Raw genomic sequence first — 24350 nt, 5'->3', positions numbered from 1 at the left:
ACTGAATGGCATCTCACAAGCTGTTTGGAGCTGCGCCTGGGTTTCCCAATCCTTTTTACAACGCTACTCAAAACCAGCGCTAATTAGAATGGCTCGCACAGAGGCAGTAGCTCATTTTTAAGAGCTCACCATTCCTCTGGCTGAGCAGAGCGAATGGCAACCAATCCATCTACCGCTTTATTGCTGGAACCGTTGCTCCGTCTCTTCTCTTCCCCCACCCTTAAATTTTAACAAGCAAACAAACCAGCTGCAAACTGCAGGCTGTTTGTTTCCACAGTAATCCTATCACTTATGAGAACGCAGCAGCACCTATTAAAATAGGCCCGGTTAGACCTGCCCAGGGGAGAGCATCCTCCGCTGAGCAGAATATAGGAACTGATGATTAAAGACGCTCAGACAATAGCTGATTAAAATAAATAGAAATAAAGAGAGGGGGGGAAGGAATATTTTGAGCGTCTGACCACTGTTAAAAATGTGCAAGTTTAGAACCGTGCAGGGCATCTACTTGTGCACGCACAAAACATTTACGCTACCACTTGTGGGCTGCATTTAATGGGACTTCCTTCCGTGTAGAGATGTACAGAACGGCAACGTCAGAGGCCACTGAATCGCACGTAAAGCTGGGAGACCCGAGTTCAAACTCCGCTGATGGCTTTGGGTAACAATGAAGAGAAACTCAGCCTCAGTTTCTCTTAGAATCATAGAATAGCAGAGTTGGAAGGGGCCTACAAGGCCATCAAGTCCAACCCCCTGCTCAATGCAGGAATCCACCCTAAAGCATCCCCGACAGATGGTTGTCCAGCTGCCTCTTGAAGGCCTCTAGTGTGGGAGAGCCCACCACCTCCCTAGGTCACTGGTTCCATTGTCATACTGCTCTAACAGTCAGGAAGTTTTTCCTGATGTCCAGCCGGAATCTGGCTTCCTTTAACTTGAGCCTGTTATTCCGTGTCCTGCACTCTGGGAGGATCGAGAAGAGATCCTGGCCCTCCTCTGTGTGGCAACCTTTTAAGTATTTGAAGAGCGCTATCATGTCTCCCCTCAATCTTCTCTTCTCCAGGCTAAACATGCCCAGTTCTTTCAGTCTCTCTTCTACTATTTTAGTTTTGTTTCTGTGTCCAAGATTATAGCCTTAGCTTTAAATCTACCCTGTAACATATTCCTGCAAGCAGAATAACCATAACTGTCTAAGCGCAATTTATGCAACTGGAAAATAACCAGGAACAGTTTAATGCTATCACAGAACTGTGCCTACAGATGCTATTAAAGTGAAGTGCTTAACACTGACGTAACTCTGTGCGTGTAGTAAAAAATATAACGATTATCTCCAAATGCAGTAAAAAAAAATAGAAAAAAGGCATAAACCTTAAGAATGTTGCAGGCTTTTCTTAAATGCTTGTTTCACGTCACAATCCCTGACAAACTCAACTTGACCTACAAATGTCACATCTATTTTCATGCATTTTAAGCCCAAATTTAGGCTTCATCGAACAGTTAAACACACAAACACACACGACTCCTAAATGGTGGTGAGGATTCCTAGCATTTAACAAAGACAAAAGCAGTAGAAAACAGCAATCAGATCACTGAGACTGGGTCCTCTTCTTTGATATGACCTCCTTATCCCACAAAGATTACTAGAAAGCTGAAAGGTTTCTGCTCCTCTATTCCATATACAGAAAAGAGAGGCAGTAAAGCTTTGGAGTCCGGTATAATCTCATCCCTCCAAGAAGCAAGGACCTGGCTTTTGCTTATGCTACTCTGTTAAGCTCCATGCACAGTGATTGATATCACTGTATATAATAATTAATTCCCACATGCAAACATTTATTTCTGTTGCATAGACAGGCAGACAGCTTGCAATTGATGGGAAACTATGGCAGGATCACATTATGTAAGGGAAAACGGGATATTCTGCCAAAGGTCAATTGCGGCGGTGAGTGTCTGTGAACACAGTAATGTAGGGAAGCTGTTTTACGGGCTATTGGCTAGGATACATAAATGCAACATCCATGTTCAGAGGCCATTGGCAACAGCAGGGGCTTTCAGGAAGCATATGCAGGAAAACAGGTGCTGGATGGATCAACCCTTTCCTTAAGAACTGACTGAGGGGGTTTAAACTTTGGAAGGGAACCAATAGGGTAAGGGTGGAAGACAAAATCAAGGTAGGGGATAATAAAAATGATGGCACATTAAGAACCTAAGGATAGCCATGCTGGATCAGACTGAATGATATCATCCTGTCCCCGCAGCAGCCAACCGGATGTGCATGGTAAGGCAGCGTGGCGTAGCGGTTTGAATGTTGGACTGGGAGTTGGGAGATCTGGGTTCTAGTCCCCGCTTGGCCACGAAGCTCACTGGGTGACTTTGGGCCAGTCACTGACTCTCAGCCTATCCTACCTCACAGGGTTGTTGTGAGGATAAAATGGAGAGGAAGGACCATTAATGCTGCTATGCGCTCCTTGGAGGAAAGGCGGAATATAAATGAAGCAAACAAGCTTACAAGCAGGACAGGAGCACAACAGCATCCTCCCATTTTGGGAAGTGGTATTAGGAGGTAGACTGCGTCTGATAGTGGAGGTGGCATATAGTTAGGGTGACCCTATGAAAAGGAGGACCGGGCTCCTGTATCTTTAACAGTTGTATTGAAAAGGGAATTTCAGCAGATGTCATTTGTAGATATTGAGAACCTGGTGAAATTTCCTCTTCATCACAACAGTTAAAGCTGTCCTCTTTTAAATCTGATCACTCTAGTATAGCTCCTGCAGCTTTAGCTTGTGATGAAGAGGGAATTTCACCAGGTTCTCCATATATACGAATGACATCTGCTGAAATTTCCTTTTCTATGCAACTGTTGAAGATACAGGAGCCCTGCCCTCCTTTTCATAGTCCATCAGGACTAGTAGCCATTGATAGCCTCCATGAATTTGTCTAACCCCATCCAAGTTTAGTGGCCATCACTTTATCTTTACACGGGAGTGTAATTTTATTTTATTTTTAAAATGGTTTGGCCTAGACAAATAAACAATCGATTGTGAAACCAGCCAGGCTGCAATCCTATGCATTTTTAGAGAGAGAAAAAAAACCAAAAAAAGTTGTCATTTTGCTATCTAAACATGCATAGGATTGCACCCTTAGCCTGGATCCAGCCCAGTGTCCATTGCACATTTTCCTGGTACATTTCTGAATACTGATGAACCTCTATTATGGTTTGAGCAACCTAAACATTATCAGCTCATACAAATTAACTAGGCAGGGAAAGAAGGGGGGCAAAATCTGAAGGGCGGAACCATAAGGTCAGCAGATACTTCTAGGGGTAGCAAATGGGTGTGACACCAATCAGAAGCAACTTTGGAGGGGGAACAGTAATGGTGTGGCAGATGTTGCCAGGGGGGTGGCAAATAGAGTAGAATGGAAATGGGGGGCACCATTAAAAAGGACAACCAACTGCCAAAGAATACGGGGAGCGTTTAAGGGAAGAAAAGGGGAACCACAATAGTGGGGGACACAGCGGTTGCCATAGAAACTTACAGTCGGCGCGAGGGTCGCGACCGCCATTTTGATGACAATGCCACCGCCTCCACGTAGCCCCGCCCCCTTTCGAGAGGGAGGAGGGAAAAGCCGCGACATCCGGGCATTTAAAAAATCATCCGGTTCCGGCTAAGGCGCATAGTTAGGCAAGGGAAAGTCCTACAACTCCCAGCATGCTCCAGCTAACATGACTGGCTGAAGGGATGCTGGGAGTTGGAGGATTTCCCCCCCTCCTGTTTAAAGTACATAGAAATGTATTTATAAATGTACACTGCTCCAATCTCGCCTCTCAGGACATCATCATCATCATAGAATTTGTGTGCCTGTAATAGCTGTGTGAGAGGCAAACATTAAGAAAAGAGAACTAGAGACCACATCCCTATTTAAACATAAATATCACTAGGTCATTTATTTTATATTTATAACCTACCTGTTATAAATATATTATAAATATATGGGTGGCCCATAAGGCAGAGACATAGTGACTGTCCCAAGGTCACCTACTGGGCTTTGTAGCTGAGCAGAGAATTGAATTTGGGACCACCCAGTGTTAGTCTGACATTCTGACCATGACCTACCTCACAGGACTGTTGTGCAGATAAAATGGAGGTAGAGGAGAACCATGGGCTTAAAACCATAAGAAACACCATGCCGAATCAGACCACAGGTTTAGCTGTTAAAAGCAGAAGATCAAGAGCCAGCTCAAAAGTTGGCAACCCAAGCTAGTCTACGGCATCAGGGACTTGTCTCCTTCGAATGAACTGCTGCCCCCCTATTCACATGCTCTGAAGATTATTAATTTTCCTGCTAGTAGCAAAAGATATCTCAGGTCAACAACACACAGTCATGCAGTTTAGGACAATGGCTACTGACGCAAACCATGCTGGCGATATTTTGTGAAAAACACACACCATGCAAATGAAATGCAACCACAATCCAGGGGATTAACGGGCAGGAAATGCCAGGACTTTGGCCAGACCTGTCTGCCTTGACGTGAAAAGGAGCTCTCTGCAAACAAGGGGGGGAAGGAAGGGACCACAACCGCTCAGCAACAGAGGTTGTGGGAACGGTGCCAATTGCCAAGGGTGCAGGCCAACAAAACCCACTTTTGTCAAGGTTGCTACAGTGACTTCATTCTTTCACCGGGGGTGTTGGGGATAATGGTCCCTTTTCTCTTGACAGGGCTTCCCCCTACAATGGCTCCTGTCAGGACTCCTTAGTGGAAGTGTCAGGAGGGCGTGCGGGGGGGGGGGGGGGCGGCGCACGGTTGCCAAGCAAGTGGTGGTGGTCTGACTCGTGAAGTGCCCATGGTGTGAAAGGGAGGTTAGAAAATACCGAGGGGGGGAGCGGAACATATTGTTACACGCTCCCCACTTCCCTAGGAGCGGAGAAAAGATACAGGAGCACGCTAAAACAGCCCATGGGCTCTGGGTGGCTTGTCAACTACCCCAACAACACAACCTCGCTGGGTTCGCATGTAACATCAAGCTACACCCCCACGAACACCAACCTGGGCACAGCTCAAAAATTCAAAATCTCAGTAGCCGCCGCAACAAGAACGCCCCCGGGGAAAATGCACCCACAGTGGCTTCTTGTTACATGCTGTCATGGAATTTCAGAACACCGAACACAACTCAGGTTGTCTTCTTGCCCAAACGGCCTTTATTTCTTATCAGTAAGACAGACCACTCGCTGCAGCGTAGTCTCCTCAACACGCCGGAAGAAGAGACGGCCACCCAACCTCTGTTTGCAAAATATATAGGTTAAATGTCCTCCTATGAATTTAGCAAATCCGGTTACATCTTATTTTGATAAGATTAGGTCACTACTACACGTGCGTTAGCTGGTCTCTAATTCTTATCTCAGCCAAATGCTTGTTCAGCACTTTTGAGTGTTTCCCACAGACACAGTCTCTTCATATACACAGTCCTTCTCAGTTACATTCGAACTCGTACACTGACCTAGTAAAATTCCATCACTTGCAAAAGACTCTTAATAAAATTCCATTACAATGTGAACAGGGCCATTGTGATGTTGTAATATTTAGCTCCTTTTTTTAATAAATAAATAAAATTGAACCATTTTAATTTGCTTTTTTAATCGTCCTTTTACTGTTTATACCTATGTTCACTGCTCCGGAATCTGTGTTAGATAATTGAGCGGTATATAGATAGTGTAAATAATAATAACAATAAACCCTACAGATTGCTGACAAACAGCAGACCCGTTGCCTCACGTTGGGGTATGGCCAACGTAATTAAGATGGCAGTGCCAATGAATTCGGGTGTTTCGGACTGAACCTCTGCTCAACACCACTGCAGAGCTGCCCATAAATCCCATGACAGTGGCTTTGGGCAAAGCTCCGGGCCAATGTGCTGACTCTAAGGTTGCCAACTAACCAGAAAAAAGCCCCACACCCCCTGGCCTTCTGCTGTGACTTTAGCAGCCATTTGGAACGACTGACAATTCAGTGAAGGAAGCGTTCCGACACCATTATCACCATCTAAATGCCTGCAAATTTATACTGTCATTATAAGGAAGATGAACAGGGCAGGATGAAAAGTTGGCCACCTCCGTTTTTAGATTAGTTATAACGCCCTGTAAGAATACAGAGAGGGGCTGATTGGACACTTTCCCCACCCCTCCCTCCAATTATTTTCTGTGCCTATGAAGTGTTCCCACTGAGATTAAAATTAATTAGTGCCAATTACAAATCAGATTACACACATGCTCTGGAGGGGTGAGAGTGGGGACAAATCTCTTATTGAATGGGAGCTATTGCCAGAAGGGTAAGGAAGTATTTAGCACAAAGGATGGAAAGCGACGTTAATTTTCACACATACCAAACCGTCATAATCCCCTCCTTCGAGGATAGGAATTAAAGTCAGGATTTATGGGGTCCAGTGATGTATAGCACAACACCTCTGAGCTGGAAATGGAGTCCTATTCCGTCTATTGCTTGGTCACACCGCAGCATTATGGAATCTTGGAAATGGACTCAATGGCATTATAGGCCTCTTCCAACTCTACTATTCTATGATTCTATGAAATGGGCTTTTATAGATAGCTACTATTCCAAATCAGCCTTCCCCTGCCTGGTGCCCTCCAGATGTGTTGTGACTACAACTCCCAATGGTCATGTTGGCTGGGTGTGGTGGGAATTGTAGTCCAACACAGCTGTTCCAGAGCATACAGCACCCAAAAACACACCTATAAAGGATACTGTAGAGTTGGGGAAAGGGCAGAAAGGAGCAACTAAAATGATGAAGGGGCTGGAACAACTCCCATATGAAGACAGATTACAACATCTTGGATTGCCAAGCTTAGAAATAAGGCAAGTAAGGCAAGACTTGATAGAGGTGTACAAAATTATGCACAGTATAAAGTCGAGGAGCCATTTTTCTCCCTATCTCGTGTTGCTAGAACGCAATACGTCGTCCCATGAAGATGATCGGTGGGAGATTCAGGACGGACAAAAGGAAGGACTTCTTTAACAGTGTATCATAAAACTATGGAACTCACTACCACAAGATGTAGTGATGGCCACCACTTTGGATGACTTTAAAAGGGGATTAGACAAATTCCTGGACGAGAGGCTATCAGTGGTGTCTAGTCCTGATGGCTATATCTGCTTCCAGTATCAGAGGCAGTATGCCTGTGTACACAGGTTGTTGGGGAACATGGGTGGGAGGGTGCTGTTGCACTCATGTCTGGGCTGCGGGTTTTGCATAGGCAGCTGGTTGGCCGCTGTGTGAAGAGAATTCTCTTGATCTGATCCTCCCTGGCTCTTCTTATATTCTTAAGAAGAAAAGGGGGCAATATTTACAAATTCAGGTATGCAGCAACCGGCATCTATAAACAGATACATCTCTCATAAATCTCTCACTTTGGCTAATAAAGCACTGGGCTAGCCAACTCTTCGGGTGTTTTGCCTCAAAGGATCTTTTTCTTGATACATTTTGACGGCTTCATCTATCTCCTTGTTAATGCTGTCGCGGTCCTAATCAGATTCATCACTCTCATTTTCTCCTCTTTGTCTGAATCCCGAATGAACTCTTCAACGGCTGTTTTCTTCTCTCATCTTAAGTTAAGACATAACCAGCAAGCAACCCAACCGGGGCGGGGGGGGGGGGGACACTGTGTCACTCAGTTTTCTTACATTTGTTTATTATCCTGGTATTCAAGAATGGGATTATTGCAGGCTGTGTGTGTTTTGGTATGTTTCCAACTTCTTTAGCAGCTCCTGGACTTCTGCCTTTAACATCACCTTGTTCCACAGACATTAGCTGTCGCCACCCCTAGCTCCCCCAAGGTCAAGTCTGTCACCTCCAGAATATCCTCCATCCATCTTGCCCTTGGTCGGCCCCTCTTCCTTTTGCCTTCCACTTTCCCTAGCATCAGCCTCTTCTCCAGGGTGTCCTGTCTTCTCATTATGTGGCCAAAGTACTTCAGTTTTGCCTTGAATACCATTCCCTCAAGTGAGCGGTCTGGCTTGATTTCCTGGAGTACGGACTGGTTTGATCTTCTTGCAGTTCAAGGCACTCTCAGAATTTTCCTCCAACACCACAGTTCAAAAGCATCTCTCTTCCTTCGCTCAGCCTTCCTTATGGCCCAGCTCTTGCAGCCATAGGTTACTCCGGGGAACACCATTGCTTTAACTATGCGGACCTTTGTTGTCAGTGTGGTGTCTCTGCTCTTAGCTATTTTATCACGATTTGTCATTGCTCTCCTCCCAAGAAGTAAACGTCTTCTGATTTCCTGGCTGCAGTCAGCGTCTGCAGTAATCTTTGCGCCCAGAAATACAAAGTCTGTCACTGCCTCCACGTTTTCTCCCTCTATTTACCCCCCCCCCTTCCCAAATCATGGCCAGGGGAAGATGTTACAGTGGAGATGCTGGCATTAAAAGCACGGCGAACTGCTAAGGGTGCAATCCTATATGCCTATTAATATTTAGACGACAGAGCAAAAGTCCTACAACTCCCAGCATTCCCCAGCCAACCTTGCTGGCTGGAGAATGCTGGGAATTGTAGGCCTTGTTTTGCTTTTTCGTTCTGTCTAAATCTGATGCCCAGGATTGCGCCCTAAGCAAGCCTCTGCTTCGGAGGGGGAGCCGTGGTGGATCCAGCCAAGAAAGCGGTGCCGGGGCTTTAAAGGGCCGCCGGCTTCCTTCTGGGGGGCAGCGGCAGAAGCAAGAGGCGGAGCGGGGAGGTAAGGATCCTGGCTCGCTCCAGGGGCCCAGCCGAGCCCCAGACACGCGCCCCGGTCCGTGCGCCGCGGAGCGCACCGTGTTCTTCCAGCCCCCGAGGCGAGGCCAGCCGCGAGGAGCATCGAGGGTTAACTCCGCGTCGCCCGACGAGGCGCCATTAGCATAAATCTGCATGTCTGATGGACAGCTGTCAGTTTTTCCCAACTAGGGGATCTCCAGATGTGTCCGCTGGCTGAGGACTGTGGGTGCTGCATTTATTTTTATTTATTAAAACATTTATATCCCGCCCCGCATTTACAAGGATCTGCAGAAAAAATCATACATATAAAATAGAACAACCCTAAAACAAATTAAACCATTAATATAGAGTCATAGAATGATAGAATAGTAGAGTTGGAAGGGGCCTATAAGGCCATCAAGTCCAACCCCCTGCTCAGTGCAGGAATCCACCCTACAGCATCCCTGACAGATGGTTGTCCTCTTGAATGCCTCTAGGTAACTCGGTAGGTAACTGGTTCCATTGTCGTACTGCTCTAACAGTCAGGAAGTTAGCAACAGGTTGAGATAGGCTAATACCCCAAAATGTGGTCCGTGTGCAGCAGGACGTTAGGATCATCCCAGAGTGCAGGACACGGAATAACGGGCTCAAGTGACAGGAAGCCAGATTCCGGCTGGACATCAGGAAAAACTTCCTGTTAGAGCAGTACGACAATGGGACCAGTTACCTAGGGAGGTGGTGGCCTCTCCCACACTAGAGGCCTTCAAGAGGCAGCTGGACAACCATCCATCAGGTATGCTTTAGGGTGGATTCCTTCACTGAGTAGGGGGTTGGACTCGATGGCCTTAGAGGCCCCTTCCAACTCTACTATTCTATGATTCACATGCAGGTTTTAACTAGCCCTGATGGTTGTGTGCTATCTCCAATATTCGAGGCAGTAAGCCTGTGTGCACCAGTCGCCGGGGAACATGGGTGGGAGGGTGCTGTTGCACCATGTCCTGCCTTGTTGGTCCCTGGCCGATGGCTGGTTGACCACTGTGTGAACAGAGTGCTGGAGTAGATGGACCCTTGGTCTGATCCACCATTGGGGCTTTTCTTATGTTCTTAACATAATTTCTCACGGAAGAGGAAAGGCAAGACAGGAGCGAAGCCCATCCAGGTATCCTTCCTTGCAGAAGTTGGGCGATGACAGGACACTGGGATAGACTGACCTCTGGAGACTTGATGCTGCATGTGAATTCCGTGGTGGGGATTAGAAGTCCAGAGGAGCTCAACCTCTCACCTTTATTGGCTGAGCTGCTGTGATGTTACAGAGGCTCTCTTCGGAAGACACCTTGAATCACGGCTTTAACCACAGTGAACAAAGCAAAACTACTTATTCACCGTGGTTAAATCCATGGTTTAAGGTGCCATCTGAACAGGGCCACCATCTCGGAGGACGTTCCAATTGCTCAAGGAATGTTCACAGCCCAACTTCTGCGAGGAGAGGTACTTGTCAGTTTGGCTGGGATTAAACTTTCGCCCTGGCTTGGAGGAAGGAGGAGCTGTGTGGGGAAAGCTGGCGGGCTGGAGGTCCCATGAGGAAGGAAACTTGAGAGGTCCTTACTCTAACCTATAGTCACTAATTCCCTTGAGTGCTATTTTTAAACCGCTTGTCCCTTAGCTAGAGATTTCATCAGGTATGTAGTCCACCAGCAGTTATATGGTGATGGGAAAAGGCTGCATACATTTGAATATTTGGCTTTCTTGTGGAATTAAAGACATTTGGGGGTGAGGCGGCAAAGTTGTTAGAACCTAGTGACTGACAAAGGAGTCAGGTTGCCATCTCTTTTATTGGCTCTGCTCTTGTGCTTTTAGCAGCAGCCCGAATTGCAGGAAAACAACTTCCAAAATATCCCCGGATTATTCTCCAAAGGCCTGCTGGAACAAAACAGTTTTAGCCTGCTTCCGAAAGCCCATCAAGGAGGGAGCCAGCCTAGCTTCCCCGGGAAGAGAGTTCCAGAGCATCGGAGCAGCCACCGAGAAGGCCCTGTCCTGTGTTCCCACCAAGCGTGCCTGTGAAGAAGGTGGGACTGAAAGAAGGGCTTCTCCAGAAGATCTCAAAGCACGGGCAGGCTCATAAGGGAGAATACGTTCTTTCAAATAACCTGGACCCGAACCATATAGAGCTTTATAGGTCATAACCAGCAAAAAATGGGAGCAGCCTTACTGCACCTTTTAATTTCTCTGCCTTGGGCAAGCATTAAAGGCGCAGAAGCAGGGCCAGAGAGAAAAGCAGCATCTTGGCAACTCTTCCGTGACCAAAGGCATCAGAATTGGACTTCCCTGGCAAGGGTGGGGTAGATGTAACTTCTTCTCTTTTTTTTGGTCTTCCAGGTGTCCTTGGATGGCAGGCAAAAGATGGATCCCGAGATCACCATCTTTTTCCAGTGTTTGTCTCCTGAGGGCATCACGAAGGCTGAGGTCCGGGCCGAGCTGGCCCCGCTGTACGACCGCAAGTCGTTGCCCGACGACCAGGTCAAGATCGAAATGGCTTGGGCAGTGCGGCGCGAGCAGAAGCCGTGGCTCTTTGACGCTCCCAAATTCCGGCTCCACTCGATCGTGCTGGAAGGGGGCCTTTTGATTTTCCGCCTCGGGCTCACCTGCTACAAGGACTTCGTGGGCACCAACCTGGCCGAGAGAGCCGCGCACCTCCAGGAGCAGGGCCGCGAGGACTTTGGGAACAGCCAGGCCTATCTCGCGGAGCCTCTGGGGGTGGGTGCCATGCTGCACACAGACGACGACAAATTTGTCTTCCTGCGGCGGAGTCTGCGCGTCGGGGAGGCGCCTGGAAAGGTCGACGTTCCTGGGGGGCATCCCGAACCACAGGTTGGCATCATCGTCTGGTTTGGGGCAGAGGAGTAGAGAGAATAGGACAAATTGTAGTCCGCTGAGGCCTCCCTTGGCGTGCCCCAGGCCCCCTGCTCCTGCTAATCTTTATTTTATTTCTTAAAATATACTTTTAAATTTTTTAAAAAATGTACCGTATTTCTTCGTTTTTTAAGACGCCGTCGATTGTAAGACGCACACTAATTTCAGTACCACCAACAGAAAAAAAAAGGCTTTGATTCTAAGAAATAATAAACGCACCCGCGATTCTAAGATGCACTCCCGTTTTTAGAGATGTTTATATGGGGAAAAAAGTGCGTCTTAGAATCTAAGAAATACGGTATATATTTAACGGGGGGGGGTGCTGGCAGGTTGCAAAATGAGGCGCTGCCCTCCGGCACCATCTGTATTTGGGTTTGTAAGAGAGTTTCTGAGTTTTGAGCACGGTTCCCACCTCTGCCTTGTATTAGGAATCCTTGGGCAAAATTTGTTTATTATTTATTTATTGATTGCATTTATATACCGCCCCATAGCCGAAGCTCTCTGGGCGGTTTACAAAAGTTAGAAACACTAAACATTAAAAACAAATATACAAAGTTTAAAAACATAGAAAGCATCAAAAGAACAGTATCCTTATAAAAGCAGCTATTCTGGGGGTCTGTTTTTGGTCTCATAGAATCATAGAATAGCAGAGTTGGAAGGGGCCCAGAAGGCCATCAAGTCCAACCCCCTGCTCAATGCAGGAATCCACCCTAAAGCATCCCTGACAGAGGGTTGTCCAGCTGCCTCCTGTCTTCTGGGCAACGAGTTTGTCTTCTGGGCAACGAAAAATGGCAGCCATTTTTCATGACTATGCAAAACAACCTCCCTAGGGCTGCCATTTTGTGAGAGTGCCCATGACTCTTTCAACATTCAAAAAAAAAAAAAAAAAGGTTGGGGAGCTAAAAGGCAGGGCCCCACGGTTTCTGCCTTAGGGCTCCAAACTCTCCAGATGCCTTTCTTCTCCGCACTCCCTTATTAGCCAACATGTTGCACAGCCCCACTGAAAGTTCCCTTGCAGATATCCCAAGCAGCTCTTCCGCGCAAGGTCATAAGAATGGAGCTTTATCTCTCCTCCTCCTCCTCTCCCTTGCCTTGCAGATGGCAACAGGAGGTGCCGCACAGGAACCGATCCGTCATGAGTACCTTCCTGGAAAATCCGTAGTTGAGGAGTTATTCTCCTCTGTGCTGCGGGAGATTGAGGACGAGGTGAGTGGCTGGAGGACAGGGACGGGGCAGCTGTGGGGCAGCTGTCCCTTGCAGCTCCCTGAACCAGCCCTGTTTGTCCTTCCTAGGTGAACGTCAGGCCGTTCTCTCTGAGGAGTCCCGTGTTGCTGGGCATCGCTCGCAACGAAACCAGCGCAGGCCGCTGCAGTGCCGAATTCTACGTCAGGTAGTGCCCGCGTGTTCTCCTGCCCCACTGTCCTGCTGGGGTGTGACCCCCAGCTGCCCCCCTACTTCGACCCACGCTATGGGGGCTTTCGAAAAGGGCCCCGAGTTTGCTTGCAACGCTGCTGGGTTCCTAATCAGGCCTGACTCCATCTTTGCCGCTCTTCAGGCAGGGAGGTAGGGCACGGCGTGGCGGTTTTTCTCCCTGGCTCTGATGGATCCCTTTGCAATTCTCCCAATTAGGTGCGACCTGACGGCTGAGCAAGTGAGAGTCTTTTACGCTATCGGGGGTGCGGAAGCCCATGAATCGACTGACATCATCTTCGTCGACAGAAAGGTACGTGCCTGGAGCCAGACAAAGCAGGTGTAGGAGGCTCGTGTACTTTCTTCCAAGGAAGCTGGCCAGGCTATAAAGCCCAGGCAGGCAGCATCTGGGACTTTATAGGCTCAGGTGGAACCCTATTGGCCCCCTGGTGTCACCTGACAACTGCTGAGCCGGAAGAAGCAGTATCGCCCCCTAGCCACCTAAAGCACAACAGAAAGAAGGCTTAACCCTGGCCAGTTGCCATGGCAACATACTGAGTTATAACCTAGTTTGAGCACGTTTATCCAAAACTAATTCCCATTGAAGGGGGTGCCAGAGAGAGAGAGAGAGAGTCAGGTGGGGAGGGAGAAAGAAGGTATCTGGGGTGTGCGTGGGTATGGCCTTGCCAACTTTGGGTTTTGTGTTCACCCACCATTGGCCTTGAGCCCGACAGGTTACCCCGAGGGAATGTAGCCTTCAACAAGGCAAAGGCTCCCCTATCCCTGCCTTATGCAGTCCCCCTTAATGCCCCACCTGCTTTTAAGTAAACTCACACCACCTCTAGAGTTAACGCATCATCCTAGCTGAACTCAGAGTGCATTAGAGTTAACTGGTCCGCTTAAAAGGGCATTGAAGTGCACTGTATTTTGTTGTTATTGGTAACGGGCGCAATTGCTTTACCCATGACTGTGATGTTTGGAGGACCGCCAGAGTAGCCAAAATAATGTCTCTTGAAAGGGACGGGAGCGTTCCACCGTGCCTCTCCGAAGTGCAAATAGTGGCAGGGTTTCCAGAGGTCTCAACAAATTCTGCTCCCCCCTTCCAACCTTCACAATTCCTCCGCATGTCTTTGAACACGTGGTTTTTCTCTCTTCGCAGGAGGTCCTAACGATGAAGGAGAGCAGCGAATTCTGGAAGGAGCTGTGTCCATCCGCTAAAGGGGCCATCAAGCTCTACACAGGGGTGATGGGCCCATGCCAGTGACGCTACCGCTGGCGAGAGGCGCTCGGAGGAAGTAGACACTCAGGGACTGCACATGTGCGGCCGCAAGGTTGCCCATTCTGCTTTGGCAGAGCAGGGCTTATTATGCCAGGAATACAGAAAATGGGTTGTTCGCATACACGCTCCTGTCTTAGAAAGGAACTACTCAATTCTACCTGAACTCTCAATCAACCCTACTGCTGTGTCGATTTGTAATATTTCTCAATAAAGTTTTGTTTTCTTAAAAAAATCTCACTTGGTGGTGCCATTTCGGTGTTCTACCATGCACTGGGTCTGCGTCAGCATCAACAAAGGTGCTTTCCCTACCACTCAGTTTATGCCCTGGCATATATTCTAGGTCTAGCTGCTTATATTCTGCAACCAACATTAACCATTTACAAATGGGGCCTGCAAAAAAAGTTACAATTTGGTGGGCCGGCCATGCTCTTTTCAAAACACTCCATTCCGTTTCCAGTCGGAAGCGGACTTCTGCACCCAATAACCACGATTCCGCGCTCCAGGTAACATCGCCACACAGCCTTCAGACGCGTCCTGGGAACAACTTCAGAGGAGGGGCAAGACGCCAAGAATAAATGGGCAGATCCTTCGTTTGCACCCGAGGCAGCTCCAGGGATTGACCCCACAGGCGCATGGTGGACGGTGTCAGATGTGCAGAGTCCAGGAGGCTGAGAAACGGGGGTGGGCCAGGGTGGCGTGTGAGAGCAGCTGCATTTCAAGGATTGAGCTGATCTCTCCTACAGCCTTGATTATCTGGATTATTGGCAGCTTGGAGGCAATTAATGACCGGAGATCTGGGTCCCTGCAATCCAGCTAGCCTTTCGCCCAGCGCCTGAGCAGATTAGTGTCTGAGCTGAGACCCGAGGTGCTCAGCTGCTGCAATTTACGGAATCGTTTCTGTTTATAGGGGGACAGCATTCCAGTGGAGGCTGGTGGCTCTATGCCGATGGAGCAGTGAATCCGCTCCAGCTTTCAGTCAGAACTCTAAAGGAGCTGTCCAGGGTGCAGATAGCTCCTTTAGAGTTCTGGCTGAAACCCGGAGTGGATTCACTGCCCCATTGGCATAGAGCCACCAGCCTCCACTGCTTCCTGCCCACCCACCCTAGAGGCTTCAAGCCACAGAGGGTTGCCAACTATTGAGGAAAAGAATGGGCCAGGCTTTCCTTGGGTGATTTGATCTGTAGGAATTGGTGGATGACTTTCTTTTACAGCACGGAGGTCAGCTGGATCGCCTCGCTAACGCTGCAGAGGAAGGTGCTGTTGAAAGCACAGGGGCAGAGGCAAAATTAAAAAGTTGGCAATCTTAATTCCAGTTTGTCAGAATCCCAAAGAGGGTGAGATTAAAGATGGCATCACACACTGGTTTTATGTTTTGTCATCAACGCACTCTGCTCTATCCAAACCATTCCCTACCCCAAAGTATTTATAGAATCATAGAATAGTAGAGTTGGAAGGGGCCTATAAGGCCATCAAGTCCAACCCCCTGCTCAATGCAGGAATCCACCCTACAGCGTACTTGACAGATGGTTGTCCAGCTGCCTCTTGAAGGCCTCTAGTGTGGGAGAGCCCACAACCTCCCTAGGTCACTGGTTCCATTGTCGCACTGCTCTAACAGTCAGGAAGTTTTTCCTGAGGTCCAGCCGGAATCTGGCTTCCTGTCACTTGAGCCCGTTATTCCATGTCCTGCACTCTGGGAAGATCGAGAAGAGATCCTGCCCCTCCTCTGTGTGACAACCTTTTAAGTATTTGAAGAGTGCTCTCATGTCTCCCCTCCATCTTCTCTTCTCCAGGCTAAACATGCCCAGTTCTTTCAGTCTCTCTTCATAGGGCTTTGTTTCCAGTCTAAGGTCTAATGGTGGAGAGAACTACAGAGAGACAAAATTTCCAGAAAGAATCTGGGAAGGTTATTTCACACACACGTAAATAATATCGAGAGGAGAGGAATAATTTGACCTAGAATTGTACACTGATTAGGGGAAATATAAATTCAAAGGAATAACGTAAATAAATGGTCTGCACTGAAAGACTCCACCTTTGGTTTAAATTGCTGCAGCCTCTAGCTCCTACTTTACAATACCTTTCATCTCCTGCTTCTTGGGGGCATGCATTAAAGACTGCTTTCCCTCTGCCCCATTTGCCCTTGAAATGACTTTCCAAAGACCGAGTCAAAAGCAGTTGCAGAAACCCACCCAAGCAAAAAATAATGAGGCACAAAAGGAAGGCTGACATTGCCACCTCGTGGTAGCCTGAGAACATGGCGACCTAGAAACGTGGTTTGTGTTACCATACAATTAATTCTCCTCCAACGTGCGGATGGGGTCTTGAATGCGAAATTCGCCTAGCGCGCAAGCGTGCTTCTATGGCCCAACAGAATACAGATGTGTGGCCAAAGTAAACCGACCTTGCATTCTTATAAAAGGGGTGCTATGAAAGCAATAATTCATTGTTCAGCGTCACACGGATGTAAATAATAATTCATCGTGGTTAAAAATGTATTAGAGAAGACATAATTGTCCTGCAATAAGTAATTGTCATTTCAAAAGATTCACAGTTCGGACGTTCACACATCTTCTTAAAACCCCTTCTTAAACACATGTTTCTCCTGAAGTGTGACCCAGCTGCAATGACTTGTAACACACAGCGGAGTGTGCGGTTTTATTGCTGATTAATTTGTAATGCGTTGTTTTTTGTGGTTATAATTATTGTTTTTATTCCGTTGCATTTTACGTTGACCGCTTTGATACTTTTGTGGAAATCGCAGTCAATCAATAAACATAAATTGGAATCGGAATCAATCAATAAACATACTGCTGTACGTGCCATGTGTAAAATGACAGGTTGCGCATTAGAATTGTAGAGTTGGAAGGTCTCGTTGAGGTCATTTAGTCCAACCCTCTGAACAGTGGAGGAATCTTGCCATGAAAACACCCCCTGACAAATGGCAGTCCAGCATCTGGTTAAATACCTCAAGGGAAAGAGAGCCCACCAACTCCCAAAACGTCTATTCCCCTGTGAAACAGCTCTTACCATTAGGAACTTTCTCCTAACGTTTAACCAAAATCTACTCCCCTGCCATTTTTCCCCACTGGTTTTAATCCTGCCTTCTGGAGTGACAGAGGACCACACTCCATCTTCATTCATTTACATGAATGTGAACTGTAGACAGAATACGACCCATATCTAGGGTGACCCTATGAAAAGGAGGACAGGGCCCCTATATCTTTAACAGTCTAGAAAAGGGAATTTCAGCAAGTGTCATTTGTATATATGGGGAACCTGGTGAAATTCCCTCTTCATCACAACAGTTAAAGCTGCCCTCTTTTAAATCTGGTCACTCTAGCATAGCTCCTGCAGCTTTAACTGCTGTGATGAAGAGGGAATTTCACCAGGTTCTCCATATATACAAATGACACCTGCTGAAATTCCCTTTTCTATGCAACTGTTAAAGATACAGGAGCCGTGTCCTCCTTTTCATAGGGTCACCCTACCCATACCCCACTCACAGCTTTGATTTGGACTCCAACTCCTATCATGCACAGCTGGCTGGGGATGCGGGAGTTGGAATCAAACCCCTCTGAAGGGCTCCAGCTTGAGAAAGAGACCTGGACATCTCAGAGGAGGGGAAACTACAACTCCCAGAAACCTCTGCGGCCTGTCATGTCAGCTGACTCTTAGGACTTCAGTTCTTTCCTGCAATCTTTGCTTTGGTAGCGTTGGTGTTAGAGAGAAAAAGAGCCCCTTGAATGAGAGCAAGGAAGAAGACACAATTTGGAAAGACGTAGCACTAAGAAGTTGTGGGGGGAAATCAGTATTTTTGGAAGTCAAGTCAGTAATCAGGAGGAGGGATTTTGGGTTCTCCCTTTTCTGGGGTCTTCTTTTGAGTTTTTGCAACCACCGTTCTTATGGATGCAGAAGGATCAAGCATTGGGAGACCTCCACAAAACTCTACGAGAAGAGACAGAAAACAGGAAAAATGGAGAAGACAGAGAGATCAGGTTAGACCTCCCTTTTTTAACACCCCCCCACCCCACCCCGGGTCTCCTAGCTTGCATGGATTCTGCAACACCTGGTCAGCCCTCGCTCTTTCTGACACAGCTTCTCCCACCTGGGTAGGCTTGCCAGCCGCACAACTTCCTGTACTTTTGAAAGAATTGCTTAGAAAAAAGAAAGGTACGTATAAATATAAGCCACGTTGGTAAGACAGCAGCCTTGAAAGACGGCTATGAAATGCAGATCCATGTGCGCACACAGACAAGAAAAACGAGCCGGTGTATTGCAGTGATGCGCTCCGTGCGGCGGAACAAAAATCAATGTCATATACAAACGTGTATACTCACCCTTTTGTCTCCAAACCTGGTTTCAGGACCCAGATGTCCGCCTGTCCAAAGCCCTGTCTTACGCTCTGCGTCACGGTGCGGACAAGCTGGGGTTATGCATGGGGACCGGTGAGTATTTCTGCTCCCCCCAACGCCTGTGGGACCGTCAAAAGGCACCGAAGCCCTGCGTGAAACAAAAGCCGACAATTTGTCATTTTGTATTTTAAGCCGGCTTAATGGGGCAGCAGCAGGTTATAAATAAAACTTAAGCTAAGCTTCTGTCCAGAGGAAAGACACCTCCCTGCCCTGCCAGAGCCTTTCTACACTAGGCATTTACTGTGCGCTGGTGATTCCTCACTCACGGTACTTTGCGGATGCCTTATGCAATATCATTATCCTCCCCCATTCTTTGCAACGATTATAGAAGGGTGTTTTTTTTTTGTAATGAGGAAAGTCTGGTATTTCTGTGAAAAGCAGCATGAAACCCCAGATGCATTTGTGCAATTCCGCTATAGCATAACACCACCTAGTGGACATATAGAAAGGCAGAGAGAGAAAAATGGCGCCCCCTCCCCGGCATATAAAGGAGCCAATCTTAAACACATGAAGAATCCAGAAGCAGAAGCCTCAGTGGAGTGTCAGGTTTTGTGAACCACCCAGAGAGCTTCGGCTATGGGGTGGTATATATTGATTGATTGATTGATTACATTTATATACCGCCCCACAGCCAAAGCTCTCTGGGCGGTTTACAACAATTAAAAATAGTAAACATTAAAAGTATACAAAAATTAAAAAAACATAAAAACAGTATAAAAACAACAGTATCCATTTAAAAACAACAATTCTGGGGTCCGTTAAAAACAAACTTAACGTTGTTAAATGCTGTTAAAATGCCTGGGAGAAGAGAAAAGTCTTGACCTGGCGCCGAAAAGATAACGTTGGCGGATTTATAATAATAATAATAATAATAATAATAATAATAATAATCCGCCTAGAAAACCCAGGCCTTGACACATTCCGTGGAGAGCAAGAGCTTTGCAAGAGGTTATTTGCAGACAACATCTCTTTGCAAGAAGCTATCTGCAGACCAGTTTCAGCTGACTCAAGTGACAGAGGGGAGCTGAGAGGAAGAGAAATTATATATATATTTTAAATGGATTTACTTTTTGTTTCTTGAAGGTCTCCAAACTTTGGCCTCTCTTTTGTGTTAAAACCGTACTTGCCCTGTGTTACAGTACATTCTCACGACTGCGTCTTGCGGATTTCGTCAGACGTGGTTTCGTTTAACTATGCTTTTGCTCAAGCCGGTTTGCAGGGCTGTAGAGGAAAGGAGACCCTGATCGTCTTACTTTCCCTGAACCGCAGATGGCTTCGTAGACGTGGCGGAAGTCCTTCGTTTGCCTCAATTTAAGGCTTGGTCCCTGGATGACGTGCAGCGCGTCGTGGAGACGAACGAAAAGCAGCGCTTCGCCGTGCGCCCGCACCCGTCTGGCGGACACCTCCAGATCCGCGCCAATCAGGGGCATTCACTGCAGGTGAGCTGTGTGGCGTCAATGCAGGGTGTGTAAGTGCCATGTTCGGGAATATAATTTGGGGCAGGACTTTTACCATTAGCAGAGCTGGCAGGGTTGGGCGTCTGCCAAGGGCCCATACCCCAGCAGGGCCCCACGGACAAGAGTCCCCTGGAGTTGCGCCTCCTCTTCACCCTTGCAATGTGCTTGTTCACCTGCCTCTCGCTCTGGCCCAGACAACGGTGCTGAGAGTGAGACGGAGAAGCCTCCTTGCTCCCTGTCTCTCTGCCTGTCAAGCAAACAAGCAGGAGCCATGATGAGAGAGAGGAAGAGGAGCTGGGGAACATGGCAGCGAGAAAGTAGACTCCCTGGGTGATGGAGGGGACCTTGCCTAAGAAACCTCAAAATCCTGGAGACAAGACATCAGCAGCAGCAGCAAAGAAATCAACAAGAAGAGCTGTGTGCATGTCCCGATTCAACAGGCACACAGGAAATAACAACAGCAGCAACAATAATTTATTTCTTACCCGCCTCTCCATTTGGATCGAGGTGGGGAACACTGAATATAAAGCACATTAAAAACTGATTAAAACCATAGCATACATGATTAAAACATCCTTAAAACATCCTAAAATTCCACTGGATAAGCCTGCCGGAAGAGATCAGTCTTGATAGCTTTCTTGAACGCTAAAAGACTGTCAAGCTGACGAGTCTCCTCCGGCAGGCCGTTCCACAGTCTGGGAGCAGCAGGAGAGAAGGTCCTCTGGGTAACGGTTGTCAGCTTAGTTTTTGTTGATTGGAGTAGATTCTTCCCAGAGGACCTGAGTGTGCGGGGCGGATTGTACAGGAGAAGGAGATCCCGCAGGTAGCCTGGACCCAAACCATGTGGGGCTTTAAAGGTGATAACCAGCACTTTATACTTCGCCCGGAAACTAATCGGCAGCCAATGAAGAGATTTTAAAACTGGTGTAATGTGGTCACCCCTAGGTGTACCAGTGACCAGCCTGGCCGCGATATTTTGGACTAATTGAAGTTTCCGGACTAGGCACAGAGGTAGCCCCATGTAGAGTGCGTTACAGAAGTCGAGCCTCGAAGTTACCAGCGCGTGCACAGCCGTCTTTAGGTCTTCCGACTCCAGGAAGGGGCGCAGCTAGCGTATCAGCCGAAGCTGATAGTAGGCACTCCTGGCTGTCGCATCTATCTGGGCTGTCACTTGGAGCGACGGAATGCTGTTGCTTGCAGGATTTGAGGCTCTGAACAACCAGAGAGGGTAGCCCATGGTGCGTATTTGCGCCACCGGCTAGCAAGCGCAGAGCGCCAGCCTGCTTCTGGTCAGGTGTCTCCTTGTGCTAATACAACATTGTCCCCCCCACCCCACCCCACCCCCCTGTAAGCTCTTAGGTTTTCCACAGTGCCTGGCATATTGTCCGTGTTATGTATGTTCTTCCTGCTAGATTCCACGCCCAGCTGTAAGCGTGACAGAGGCAGGGGAGGGTTAGGGTCCAATTCACCGGCGAGGCCGTTTGACGACGAAAATAATTCTTTTAAAAAAAAAACAGGGTGAAGGAGAGCAGGGAGAAGTAGTCTCTGTTGCCGCCGTGTCTTGACGCTCCCCCACTTCCCATACACATACCAGGTGTCTGAACTGGAGCTGATCCCGCTGCTGGACTCGCCAGATTTTCCAGAGATCGTGGCTCACGGCACATATCTGCGCCACTGGCCAGCAATTCGGCGTAGCGGGCTGTCCCGGATGGGGAGAACGCACATCCATTTAGCACCAGGATTGCCAGGAGACGTGGAGGCCCTGAGCGGTAAGTATTCCATTCTCCTAGCCAGGCAGAGCGGAAAACTTGCCTGGAATTTTAAATTATCTGTGGTTATTTTGTTAGGATGCACACTTCTAACTTTTCCTATCTGGATGTTTGGTTTTGGTGCAATTCTCTTGCAAAGTGCAGATCTCGGGGTTTACCCAAGCACACGTTATTCTCCCATTTTGGCTACGTAATGATTGGCACGCACCCCTGAACTTCGCTGTTAATAGGAATAATACACTACAGACAAGGTACATCCTTTCTCCACTCAGATTTAACTTAAGAGAGCCTGTGGAGGGACATGAATCCTGAAACATGACAATTCTTAGCCACTCGGAAATAAAATTTCAGCGAAACATCACTGCTACACACACACAACTACACACAGACAAACATCAGAATAGCGATTTTTCTGGGGCAAGGAAGAGAAAATAGGGACTGTTTCTGGTAAATAAAGACAGTTATAACAGAGGCTTTTGTGTGGTTTTTGCCTTTCAGGAATGAGAAACAACTGTGAAATTGCCATAATCATTGATGTTTCCAAAGCATTGGCAGGTGAGTGAAAAGAAAATAAAAACTCTGTAGGTCAGAGGAGGAATGGGACAAGGAAATAGCTGACACAGCCCATCATTTGCCTGCTGAAATTGTAGCTAATTCTCTGCGTCTCTGCTTGAAGTGTGAAGGAATGATCCAATCGTGCCTGGTACAGCGACTCAAGAGGAATTTCCACCTTCACGGAGACCTGTTTTAGAAGGAGGCAAGGCTGTAGCAGTGACTCATGCAGTGACATGGCGGGCAGCCTCCTGTCCGAATATTTCACCGCTTTTGTTCATTAATTTGTATTTCTCATGGCACACATGAGTGTGCCCTGTCTCACAGCTGGAGAACGGTGGCTCTATCTGCTATCCTGCTCTGGTTCTCATACTCTTCTTCTAATCAGCAAAGCTCACGCGGAGTGAAGGATAAGATGGCGCCAGTCATTCCGGTCACGCCACGTTCTAGAGCACAGTGATGCCACGATTCTGCACTGACATGCCTTGGACTTGACTCGTGGCGTGTCTGTTCTCTTGCAGGTGGAATCGCTTTTTTCCGTTCAGCCAACGGAGTCATCCTCACCCCTGGCGACGCCAACGGGCTGCTGCTCCCCCGCTACTTCCAGGAAGCCCTGCAACTTCGGCCTACGCGTAAGTTTACAGCCTGTGCGGAAGTTAGTGGCCTGCCTCTCCTGCGTCGGCCTACGCACATATTTGCGGCCTGCCTCTCCGGCTTACGTCACTGCAGGACTTGCGGGCGACGGATGATTTGTACGCAGACCTCGCGAGGGACTTGATCGAATGAGGCCTACAAGGCCCAGCCTGCTCCAACCCGCAGGCCCTGCCCTGCCTTTCAGGGTTGAGAACCAAACCAGAGTTCCTCCCTCTCCATGGCCCCCGCGTTCACACTGTAACCATCACCCACCCAAGCCTGCTTGGGGAGCTTTGGCAACCACTGGTGTGTGGGAATGAAGGAGACCAAATGCGAACAAAGACCAGGCTTCCGGGCCTTTCATGGTTTTTTCGAAGAAGGCACAGTTGTCGCCTTCTCCACTTTTGCATTTAACCACTTTAGTGAAGATTTGGCTGTGTTAACTCAACGGGGCAAGATATTATTATTGTTATCACTAACGTTTATATTCTCCCTTTCCTCTAAATCAGCCTTCCTCAACCTGGGGCGCTCCAGCTGTGTTGGACTGCATCTCCCAGAATGCCCCAGCTGGGACATTCTGGGAGTTGTAGTCCAACACATCTGGAGCGCCCCAGGTTGAGGAAGGCTGCTCTAAATGACTCAGCCTGGAACAGACGTGGTTTTTCTCCCATTTTGTCTCCTTAACAACCCTGCAGAGGAGGCAGTGACTTCACGGCTGAGTTGTGGATGTAAACCTGGGTCTTCCTAGTCACTGCAACCTCTACACCACACTGCTCTCTGTACATGCTCAGGGCGACCTTGGTTTCATGTTCCAGGGCCAAGCCCTGTCATTAAAAACGGGGTGGCGTTGTGGGAGCTGACATCTATAAACCTGTCTCATAACCCTGCCGTTTGCTCTTTTCTGTTTTTCCAGGCTGCCCACTTCCCCTTGAGTGACTATTGGATACAACATTTCCTATTTCCCTCTCCACGAGACAGTAATTTATGGAGTGTGTGGATTATTTATTACTAAACAAGAAACGCCACTGTTTAAATATAGCATGTGTATTCTGTGTGTGTGTGTGTGTGCGTGCGTGGCTCTAAGTGAATTTAAAAAACCATCCTGTTATTTCTGGCATTCTGAAAGAGACCCTCCTCCTCCTCCTCCTCCTTCCATCTGTCCCTCCTCCTTGCTTTGTGTAGTCTTTCAGACTGAA

The 24350-nt window shown here is 47.9% G+C and overlaps 3 protein-coding genes across 3 annotated transcripts in view; 2 read left to right on the top strand and 1 right to left on the bottom strand.

Annotated features, from left to right (window-relative positions):
- DNAJC4 (DnaJ heat shock protein family (Hsp40) member C4) overlaps positions 1-3596 on the bottom strand; it is a 28113-nt gene extending 24517 nt beyond the window's left edge. The window contains exon 1 of the mRNA XM_063146332.1: positions 3529-3596. The gene's annotated coding sequence lies outside the window, so the exon portion shown is untranslated. The remainder of the gene's footprint in view (positions 1-3528) is intronic.
- A 5005-nt stretch (positions 3597-8601) lies between these two features.
- On the top strand, positions 8602-14478 carry NUDT22 (nudix hydrolase 22). Its single transcript, XM_063145834.1, has 6 exons — positions 8602-8736; positions 11109-11600; positions 12741-12848; positions 12935-13032; positions 13272-13365; positions 14212-14478. Exons 2-6 carry the CDS (start codon positions 11133-11135, stop codon positions 14314-14316), a joined length of 873 nt encoding a protein of 290 aa, XP_063001904.1. The 5' UTR covers positions 8602-8736; positions 11109-11132; the 3' UTR covers positions 14317-14478.
- Positions 14479-18034: 3556 nt separating this feature from the next.
- On the top strand, positions 18035-24214 carry TRPT1 (tRNA phosphotransferase 1). Its single transcript, XM_063145688.1, has 7 exons — positions 18035-18326; positions 18695-18776; positions 20013-20182; positions 21795-21969; positions 22468-22524; positions 23043-23153; positions 24068-24214. Exons 1-7 carry the CDS (start codon positions 18234-18236, stop codon positions 24088-24090), a joined length of 711 nt encoding a protein of 236 aa, XP_063001758.1. The 5' UTR covers positions 18035-18233; the 3' UTR covers positions 24091-24214.
- Positions 24215-24350: the final 136 nt, after the last annotated feature.

Source organism: Elgaria multicarinata, chromosome 21, assembly GCF_023053635.1.
Source record: "Elgaria multicarinata webbii isolate HBS135686 ecotype San Diego chromosome 21, rElgMul1.1.pri, whole genome shotgun sequence".
NCBI classification, from domain to species: domain Eukaryota; kingdom Metazoa; phylum Chordata; class Lepidosauria; order Squamata; family Anguidae; genus Elgaria; species Elgaria multicarinata.
The sequence above is the reverse complement of the archived record's forward strand: the minus strand, read 5'-3'. Positions and strand labels throughout refer to the sequence as shown.